Source organism: Melanaphis sacchari, unplaced genomic scaffold, assembly GCF_002803265.2.
Source record: "Melanaphis sacchari strain LSU unplaced genomic scaffold, SCAv2.0 Contig20_pilon_pilon, whole genome shotgun sequence".
Taxonomy (NCBI): domain Eukaryota; kingdom Metazoa; phylum Arthropoda; class Insecta; order Hemiptera; family Aphididae; genus Melanaphis; species Melanaphis sacchari.
In genome coordinates, this window is record NW_020271042.1 from 1,402,411 (window position 1) to 1,414,146 (window position 11,736).

Genomic DNA, 11,736 nt, shown 5'->3' on the forward strand with positions numbered 1-11,736 from the left:
CTTAAAATTTAACATAATATACGATTCTACTTATTAAGATATAACCGGACGGCAGACCGTTATTTTTTCTATTAGGCTATTTGTTTACGAATTTTTCGAATCGATGTTGGCGTTTGTATTTTTTTTTAAAGCCTTTTATCGATTTTATTTTTTAAATATTTATATTAAATTCGTAAAAAAATGCAAACGTGTCTGCTGCCAGTTTTTGGTAACATTCGAACCACCAGCGAGCCTCGTCAGAGGATTTCTCTTAGTTATAATATTCTAATTTTATATAATCCAACATTATTATTACTATTATTATTAAATTTAAAATGATTTTTTTTTTAATTTGATTTTTTAAAATTTAATTTAAAAAAATTCTATTCTTTGTCTAATTATATTATGAATTTGTGTGTTTACAAAAATTACACGCTTAATGTTAAAACACCGAAAACTACTGGGACACGTCTGAACGGCGAGTGAAACTAAACCACCGCCATCACGGAGCCGTGGTGATTGCTGAGACGGTGATGGCGCGGCGGTAAGTTAATTCAATGCAGTTGTCAATGAATGCCTTCCAACGGCGAGTAGGACTTGTATTGGTACAAGTCCGGTCCGCCGTAACCGTACAAAAGTCGGCCGCGGCCATGTTCATCATAGTACGGATATCTATACTTGGGTCTGAAAAATCAGAAACACACACAATTATTAATACAATGATGTTATTAAGTCATAATGTTTTTTGTATTATAGTTTATTATATTCGTTTGTATATATTTATGCGCAGTTTCAGGAATGTACAGCAGTGCTGTGTTTGTAGAGGATTTTCATAAATTCGCCCAGTGACAAGACATGCATGAGGGGTTGTGAGGATGTAACGCCTCTTACCCACTCTGCACCGATATAAAGCTCAATGCATTCGCACCGATATTATCGAATTCTGATATCGGTGTAAGAGTTGTATTTAGGTACTTTTCGCATGATCCGATTACTTCTTAAATGTGAAATTAAAGTTATGTATTGTCAATAGACTATCTGTCAGCAGTTGGCACTCGAAATATTTGTTTGATGTTTAAAAATTTGGCATTTCAAAATCTAGTCACTAATTTTAAATATTACACCACCTAATTTTTCAAAACATTTCTTTAAATCGTGTCTGTTGTCACTCCTTTTCATTCACGATTGGAAATTTGGACGATCATTGTCAGCTCACTTTTTATATTCTCGAAAGTCAAAAGTAAAGAAAAATGAGTATTAGGGATTAGGAGGTTATTGAATGCTTATTTTATTAAGCTGAACTAAGGAGTCCAATGATGTAAAAATGCCGTATTTTATTTTTCATTTGTATAATACGTGTATGTGTACAATATTTTACAAAAATGGTATTATGTTTAATGTTTACATAATTTTTAAGTTTATAGATAGTAACTACCTATTTAAATATTGTAAGATCAAAAAAATTTCAGTTTATTGATGAATAAACTATAAACACTATAAATATTTAAATATTTAAATGTCTGTTAGGTAATAATAAAAACACAAAAGTTTTGTTTTTAAATTTTGAACATTAGGTTTTTGATTTGAATAGTTATTATGTATAGTTATTTTATTTGCTAGTGTTTAATGTGACTACTCAAATCACAAGACTAAACCCTAAACACAATAGTTCTAATTAATATACATTTAAAAAAAAAAAAAAAAGAATTTATCTTTGCTTTATCAGCAAACCATTTATGACTTTTTTTTATACATAATATATATCATTCGTATTTCATTTTTTTTATGCATGACATAGATTACATGTGTATTATATAATTTATATCACAGGCGGAAAAAACGAGAAGACGCGTTGTATAGATACACAGGTACACAGTTTTGCGATATTTTTTATTCACTTTTATTCATAATCATAATGTATTATTGTGTTGTCCACGGGGGTATCTGCTGCAGATGCAGTTGCACATACGTACCTTTCGAAGTATTGAAAGTTCGGTGCTCTGGGTGTCAATGTCGCTCCGACTACGGAAACGACTAACGCTACCGACGCGAGCGCCAGCAAAATCTAAAAAAAAAAGTAACATTGTTATCATATATTATAATGTTCATCGCAATATTATTTATTTTAACAACAATATGTGCACGCCCGTGTAATACGGTGCGTAAAATCATCAAATAGAGGCGTTTGTAAATAACACACGATAGATTATATATACGTATTAATGTATCATTAATTATTGTATTAAGATAATATATGTGATGCAGGTCGTCTTGAAAGAGTTCATACAGTCGTCACCATTCATTTGGCTCGTTGTGCCGGGTCAATTATTAATACAACGCGCAAGTTACAATAGCTGTTTAGCCTGTAGTTTATAATATATTATATATTGGTCGAACTCGTAAACAGAAAAAAAACATTCATAAGTAAAAAAATAAAAACATTTTATCGTTAATAAATAGAATGTTTTAGATTTATTGTATATATAATGCTATTATAAAATTGTTGGTCATAGATCATTATAAAAATCATTTTGAGACATTTATTTTTTGTAAGCGTTATGAGGACGGGAGTGTATGAACATATATATATATATATATATGACATGCGTGTTTAATTATAGTGATGTGTATATTTATGTACATTACGCGTGTTTATAATTTTAAACGTTATATCATCGCAATTGTATTTTGTATAGATTGCCATTATGTACATCATTACGGTGGTAGTTAGCTGACACATAATCCGATATTTTAAGTACTTTGCAATGCGTGGTTTGATTATATAATAAAGAATAATATGTGACTACATCAATGGTTAAGATTTGAATTACCACATACACCACAACAGCCTTTAAATACCTACTTTATTTAACACACATCTTTATAACTGTGAAACGCACAAATCGCTAAAATTTGATTATTTTCACTCTCGAGTTTGGTATAGGTAATTAATAATAATGATAACATTAATATAAATACCTACTATATTATAATACAATAATAATTATTACTATAGATTATGGTTTTGAATACTTGATTGCTTGTTTACGGACATTTATAACGTTTTACACTAATTGTACATCATGATAAGTAAACATTAAGCGATCAGAAGGATATTAAATTAAGATTTTATAATATTATGTAATCGTCAATCAATAATAAGAGTGAAAAGTTGTCCACTTGTCGAAAATAAAAATCTAAACGCTGTATTCGAAATATTATTAGATATTTTAATAATCTGTTTTTCTTATTAATTATTCGCTCTTTCGACCAGTATTTGCGTGCAGTTCTTTTTGCATTTAACATAACATCACAATTCGTTATTGTCAACTGCGACTAAAAACTCGTTAATGATTATAGTTCTCGTCGCATATATAAATAAAGTATTAGAATGGTGCGAATGACAGTTCATAAAACGGCACCCGTTCAAACCGAATAAATATGCACACTTGAACGGACGGACAGCTGGCCCGTGACCTGTATAATATACGACACCCATTTCGTATATTTTAATATTTTCTCGGTGTACTCAGAGTACTATACAGAGTACCTATGTCTTGCCAATCATAATTTTTCTTACGACTATAATATACACTCAGTGATAGGGCCACGTGTGTACTTACTGTTGTATGTTTTCTGCGTCGTATTTATACATTTTTGCAGATGGCCGAACTGTTTATAGATTTATAATACACTCAAAGTTCTCGAAAAATATGTAAAATTCGCGTTGTTTGTTCTCATCGATCGGATGTACGGGGATCCGTATAGGCTATCGTGTCATTAACCATATAATCATAAATTAGTGATATGTTTGGTATACACATAAATATATAATAATGTAGTTTTGTGTTTGAAACTTAAAATCGTTTAAAACCATGCGACTTTGTGCATTGACTATTGCACATATATTATACAATATACTGAATATATACGTACTATTAATAATCGAAAGAAATTATAATAACACAAGTTGCTCTAGGATAGTCATGTGCCCTGAGATTAGGTTGAAATCTTAAATCATTGTTAGTATTGCTTTGTTATTTTTAATCGATCGACGCGCGACGTTTGATGCTGAAATATAATTTGTAAAAATAAAAGAAATAAAAATCGGTGGTAAAGGAGTTATCTACAATAGAATGGAGTGAGAATAAGACAAATTATAGCTAAACGACGGTAGTTAAAGAAAATAATATTATCTTTATTATTTTATAGGAAAGAATTATAAATGGCGAACCGAGAAAAGAAAGAAAAAATAATTAACAAATCAATTGTAAATTTCACCGACTCTCTATAGACTTCGAGCGATAATATCTTATCATGTATATGTTTATGTATTAAAATTCTATTTAAATGTACATAATGGAGCGGTCGCTGGCTACCAGAGAAAGTGAAATTAACAGTAACAATTTGGTATTTCTTATCACACGTTTCAGCCATAATCGTCGTATGTCTAAACGTGCCGTTTTCGGTCAGAACAAATATTTAAGGATTTTATTATATACACGTAAAATCAGTCACCTAATTGTTACAAAAATAAATAAATTGCCTAGTATTTTTTACTATATTATATATAAGATGGTTCACTAAACATACTCACCCCTCCCTTTTTTCTCAATGATACAGTGAAGTTATTGAACATTTAATTTTAGAAATTTTTAAAAATTTTAAAGACTATATTTCGGAATTCTTTTACTATTTAAAGTATGTCAAGTGGAGACACAAACTTCTGTTTTTCAATTGACAATGTCGGGTTTTTAATATAAATTATTTTGTGTATAATTCTTTTAAAAATTAGTGGTATGTAGTAGAATAATACTGGGGATACCTAGTAAAATGTTGGTTTACTATTTCGTTCAGATTTGTTTTTTAAAAACTTACAATCTCTAAAATACTCGTCAAAATTTCAATTTTTATTTACCAAAATACTCCGAAAAATATTCTACTTCAGAATATTAAATTAAAAATGTATATTGTATTTCAAAAAAGTAAGAAACTTAAAATTATAACGATAAAAAATATAATCCAAAAAAAAAATTGTTTTATTTTGACTGGAAAATGTGTAAAATACTACGAGTATTTTCAACAAAGTTAATAGATTTTGAAAAAATGAGTATTCTTTGATAAAAAAAAAAAATTATTCGGTACATTAAGTTATCACATAATATACTCGTATATTATTTATATTCGAACATCACCGCGTTCCACTTATGACTGCTCCGTAGTAATAGTGACTGTAGTGGCTATTATCAATTATATACTTATAAAATATAATATTTTATTTACGCCATAATAATGATGAACACAGTTTGGAAAATTGAGTATTTGAGACGAAAAATAATCCAAATTGTGTAAGTATACTATGTATGATATATATCTATAAGTTAATAAACAGTTTAAGAATTTAAAATAAAAAATCAATAGTACGAGTATCTATTATATTATATTTGTTTAAAACATCTATTTATTATGTTTATTAGGTGTAAAATACATCTTTAAAATCTATACATGATTGTGCTCATACTCTATAGCATTTTGGTTTTATTTGAAAAAAAATATATATTTTTTTTTGTTTAAATATGTTCACAACAATTTATTTGCGAGTTATTCATGTGTATTTTTTATTTACGTTGCAAGAGTCCTAAGTTCTAATAATCCGACTATCTATCATTTAAAGACAAAAAAAAAATTGAACAGGTATAATACGTATACACTTCCTTGTTCCTCTCTGACTCCCACCAATACAAACATTGATAAATGATTATATTTGTATTATAACGTACAGCCCGTGTAACAATTGTGCAGCATTGTTTTTTTAAAACAGAATGTAATGTATATAAAATTACATTTAAAGACTGACCAAATACTGTACAGATAGAATCAACATATATATATGTATTATTTCGTTTCCTGTGTTTGCGTACAATCTAATAGTATTATCGCAATAGGTATATACGACGTACTTGTTTATTACAATATATGATATTATAATAAAATATGTTACGATATAATACAATTTCACTTGTAAAGTATTTTTGTTTTTATATAGAAATGCATGACAAACGGTGTTTTAAAAAATGAAAATCTAATTATGATAAATATACTTGTATTATTAAACCTGGTTGACAAATTTGCTAAAACGCAGCGATTTCACGAGGTTGATAATAATAGTATCAGAATATTTTATAAATAGGGAATTTTTTCATCACGAAGCAATTAATTAGCAACAGGTCGCGTATCACGAATATATGACCCGCCCACGCTTGCGTGTTTAGAGTATATACGGAGAAAACGTTACCTACATTACCTGTCCTCGCGACTCTTGACGAAATGTTCTTACCGCAATATTGTGTACGGTTGTATTGCCATAACATAAGTAGGTAATAACAATTTTTATACCATAACTTGTGAAGCACGTATCTAGCATGAATGTTATTCACAAATCAGTTGATTTTTAAAAAAACAAACAATTCTAAAAATACGCAACTAATTTTGTTTAAATGAATATTCATTGTCATTTAAGTATAGATTTGTTATTATTTTTTTTGAAAACTTACTAATTCGTACATTGACACGTATGATGGTTTCACATTTTAACAGTGGATACAAATTATGCCGATGTATGCATGTACATTTATTTTGTAGAAATATTGATAATATATTATTTTCCATATTATACCTAAATAGAACCTATACATTCAAAATAGTGTTAACTATTTACCGGTTGTGTAAATACGACCGTATAGATTCCACATTGTCTATTGAATAAACCTATAAAAGCTAGCAATTAATGCTGCACCACGCTTAAACTATTTACGTAAGTACCGAGTAGCTATACAAACCGAGTGAATGTATATTGTATACAATTGAAGAAGAATGTTTTCAAACTAGCGACGAATGAAAACATCAATGGCATTAATAAATATAGCGTTCGAAAATCGATTACAATTATATATAAGCGCAGTGAACATGCCAAATGATTATTTCAAAAAGTTTTTATCGATTTTCAAAAATATAATAAATAATATGTATTTTATGAATATTCCGAATCTAAGAATTTTTTTATATCTAAAAATCGAATTTCGAATGAGTAGTCAATTAGTTATAAGTGTATTGGAAGTTTTTATTAACAGTATGGATAACACAGATGTATCATACTAAACGTTTGTCCTTGTTAGTATGCTTATCTAAACTTTTAATACTTAAGTTATAACTAATTAACTGCTATCGATCTTTAAAAATTAAATTTTAATGTATAAAAATTCCCAGAAAAAATATTTGCTAAAGATTATGATATTAATATAATGATTATAATGTATGTTGTAAATTGTCATTCGAAAAAAAGTAAAAATTTAAACTATGATAACGTTAGAAATTATGTTTTGTATAATGGCTTTGAACTACGTGTACAATATATTTCTCAAAAATAGTCAACATTTTTAAATTAATGAGCTTTCATAATTAAAAGGATTAATGACTCAGTATATAAACTTAATCGGCTATAAAATCCGGAAAACTAGAATTTATTTATTCTGCGGATGACGAATAAATAATATGACTGTAAACTACTTACACTAAAAACACATAACATATTAAATAATACAATTTTATTGGTACGTGTTGCAATAATACGCATTATAATACATTTACAGTGTGTGCAAATTATAATAATATTGCTTTTGCGATTTCATTAATATACACTTTGAGTAAGGACAATGTAATTAATTACTATGATATGAAAATCATCGAAACAGAAATACGTATATAGGTACATAATATTTATAAACGTTATAAAACATTCAAATACGTGTTGAAAAACAAATATAATAGTGTACATAGACATGCGTCGAAAGTTTTATCCATCATTTGCGTTTAATTTAAAATTATTATATAATTTAAGTCATTTTACACATTCTATCGTTTTCTTTACCACATCATTGATTAATTTGATTTATTATACTTATAGGCTATAATAATTAAAAACGTTAAGTGTATACATTTTATACAAATCAAATACGTTTAACGGGAACTTATTTTATACTTAAAAATTATAGTGGTTGTTGTAAATATTTATATTTAAAAATGTATGTTCATATGATTTATTTTATCTTTAATACAATACATCGATAAGTGACCTCTTTTTACAGGTCAGGTCGATTTTTCCGTAAACCGTGTTACGAAAGAAAAAGTAGAACGCGGCCCTTACATTTGGTGCAGACGGTTAAAATTATATATATTTTCAAATCGATAATAATAATTGTATAATAATATATCATGATGTAATGTATAAGTTTGCAATTGGACGGTGATTTAATTAAAACGGAAAAATTTTTAGAGTGAGCACTCGGTGGACTTTACACATACGAGTACAATAGTACATGGATTATATCACTTCGTATCAGCATATATGCATTATCATACATTATGTGATTGCATTCGAATACTAGCCGGTTTGTCGTCGAACTGGTAAAAAAAAATATATAGGTAGGTACGCATTACAAATCCGCATTTGATACTTGAAAACATATACCTATAGTCTCGCATCGTTATAATTACGATCAATTATTTCGCGAGCGTTTCCAGATCGTATTTCCGAAAACTATTATTCAGCGTGTACTTAAAATAATATTATGTTTACCTAGGTACTCAGTAGGTATAAAGTTTCGTCGTATAGTGTAAAAACTACAAAATTGGACCACGTATGAGGTCGTGTTTACGAACTGTCAAGTATACTATTGTATTAAATCTATTATATATAATACATATATAGTTGCAACACATGAGCTCGAGATTATCGATAGCGCAGAAACGGAAAGACAAAAGTAAAACAAATCGAACACAATCGGACACTCACCATCCGCCCTGTGCGCGCGATTATTTGACCTACTTATTTTGCGACGAGCGTCGAGTTCATATTATCATATGTATCCTTTCCCGCGGCGGCGCGACGGTTACTTACGAAGGGACCGCCGTCGACGACCTTGACGGACGACCCGCTCCTCCGCGATGACCTACAAACGGACGCGAAAACTTTGGACGGAAAAAAAGGTACTTAAACCGTCGGGAAACAAAAAAAAAAAATTATCCTAAAAATTAATCAGAACACGCACGGTGTTTCGTGGGCGGTAAACATAATATAAACGTATACATAAATCACACTAAAAAAAAAAAAAAAAAACAAAGACTTACTGTCGTGTGCTGTGGCGGCGGCGAGACGTCTCACGTAATCATTGTTGCGAAATATTTTTTTCGCGCGCTCCGCGGGATCGCCCGGGAACGATCGGGCGACTTGACAGGCCGGCGTCAAGTCGCTCACTCGGTGGCAGCAGCGACGGCGGCGGCCGCGAGTCCGTAACAAAAGTAGGTCACCCGCCGCCGCCGCAGCCGCGCAGAACATGCACACGCGCGCTATCGCGACGTCCTACCGACACACACACACACACACACACACTCACACATTGACAATGTGCAGCGCTTTTATAGCAGTGGCGGCGGCGGCAGCCGATCACTTTCACTGAGTCGCCGCCCGTGTGACGTGTTTTTTTATACCATAATAATAATAATAATAATAATAATAATAATAATAATACAATATATTTTATATAAAAAATAAGTGTGCTTATTATGCCGCATGCATCGATTGTACCCACGATATTGTGTATAATTTTCTAGGCACAACAACAATAATAATAATAATAATAATAATAATAATAGTAATAGTAATAATGACGGCGGAAAAAGCTCGCGTCAAGTCTGCTTGGAAATACGCCCGGAACGAAAACGAGAAAAGAAAAAGTGGTGAAGTTTGCACCCACCACCGCCGACGCATATTGCGGGGGGTCGCAACTTGTCGGGTCTGTCCCTCGCAGGGGAGGAGTCGAGCGCGTTATCATTATATATAGTATTACCGTTTCACGCAACAGGTTATATTATATTGTTATTATGTTATTATTGTCATAAATTTAGGACGCGCGGGATCGAACTGACCGAACGAAAAAAAATGTACGCGCACTTACACGTCTTCATACCTTAGGATACGACACATCCCAACGGAACGGAATCCAATCGAATTAATTACATCGAACAATATAGGATTTCGAAACGTATGTTGAACACACAATGTCGATAAAGTTTGTGTTTTTAATATATTTGAACCTTCTGTTATTATTTGCCGAGTACCGTACCGGTACATACTCTTTATACGAAAATATTGTTTATTGCATTAAATGTTTGTATAAAAACTACTCTAAAATACACTAAGAATATTGTTACAACATAACAATTTGTGACTAAAAACTAAAACGTTCAACTTAAGCCCTAATTTTGGTTATGTAATTCCGCATCATTTCCAATAAGACTAGGATAAAATTCTTTTCGATCATTGTTCTCGAGCCGTAGTGTGCGAATACGATGAGGATAACCATATATATATATATGTACACACGATAGCGTCACGATTCAACGTTTTTCGTGAACCGCCACAAAGTTAGATTGATCGGCAATCTCGTATACAATATGTGGTTTTAGTGGTTTTATAATAGCCAAAATCGATATCTATAGGGTTCGGTCAACCGTTCGCGTGATAATCTTTTGAGCTTATTTCTTACAGAGAAATACTTATGGACCTTCAAAAACTTGCGGCGTAGAAGTGCTGAACACATAGTATAATACGATAATATATTACTATGATAGATGTGTACCTGGTAAGACTTCGTAACTATGCGGAGGTACACCTGGCCAGGTTTTAAAGGGACTGACGGTGGCAAAAACAAAAGGAATACGACTTTGAGGATTGTTTTGAAATTGCGTATATGTACAGACGTATATAGACAGTCACGTAAATCGATTGCCAGAAACCTATAAAATATATCATACGTACGTCCTATCACAATTCGTTTTAAAAGCCGCAAATGCGGGACGTGATCATTTTTCGGTTCTCGAAACGGTCGCAGCCCTCACATACGTCCGTTCGCAGCATAACGTACGTGTGCACTATATCATAAAAATATAGGTACAAAAATATATACCACACAAGTGACCACGTACAACCTTTATACATAAGTAATAAAATCGGCGCGCACGCGCGCGCGATTTCCATCGCATCTCAGACCTAACGGTGCGGCGTCTCGCGGAGAGCGTGTTCGTTTAACGTAATGTAATGTTTGGGTACTTACCAATCGGTTCAGAGACGGCATGTCGGGAATCGGCTTGCTGGCATGATCGCTGTCCGATGGCTACTGAACTGCCGTCGCGGCAGTCGGTTCCGCGAGCGCGCGTGCGGGGGACGCCCGGAGACGTGTGAAAGTGACTTTCACTCGGTCTCGGCTGTCCGGTTCGAGGGCATCCGAAATGGTTGTTTCCGAAACTGCGGCCATATACCCAACGTACACAGAATAACGACATGTAATAAGTATAGCGCATCGGGTAATGCGCTATGGCTATGCGTTTGTATACCCATCAACGTAGATGACGTAGTTGGGTAAACGCGCGTGGGTATGTAAGATATACTGTTTTACATTACGGGTGATTCACCCGCGGTATCTGGTCGGCGATTCTTGTTTTTGGCCTCCTCGCAATCCCCGCCCAAAGTCGTCCGAGATCGTTCGCCCATTATCTGTGTGCACTCCGGCCACGTGTCCACGTATTATTGTGATCTGTCGGTGCGAGGCGATGTGTTAGACGATATAATATATAGGTAGGCATATTTAATTTACGAACAAAACTAAAAAAAAACCCGGGAAAATTGTTATCTCTTAAAAA

The 11,736-nt window shown here is 32.0% G+C and overlaps 1 protein-coding gene across 1 annotated transcript; it reads right to left on the reverse strand.

The window, feature by feature from the left end:
- Positions 1-334: 334 nt before the first annotated feature.
- On the reverse strand, positions 335-11,258 carry LOC112593697. Its single transcript, XM_025338209.1, has 3 exons — positions 11,151-11,258; positions 1,953-2,044; positions 335-663 (listed from the first exon to the last, which is right to left on the reverse strand). The coding sequence occupies exons 1-3, from the start codon at positions 11,169-11,171 to the stop codon at positions 546-548; spliced, it is 231 nt and encodes a 76-aa protein (XP_025193994.1). The 5' UTR covers positions 11,172-11,258; the 3' UTR covers positions 335-545.
- Positions 11,259-11,736: the final 478 nt, after the last annotated feature.

Coding starts and splice junctions, on each gene's coding strand:
- LOC112593697 (XM_025338209.1), bottom strand. CDS start 11,171: ATGCCGTCTCTGAACCGATTG. Junction 2,045..11,150: donor TGCCGTCTCTGAACCGATTG/GTAAGTACCCAA, acceptor TTTTTTTTTTAG/ATTTTGCTGGCGCTCGCGTC. Junction 664..1,952: donor AACTTTCAATACTTCGAAAG/GTACGTATGTGC, acceptor CTGATTTTTCAG/ACCCAAGTATAGATATCCGT.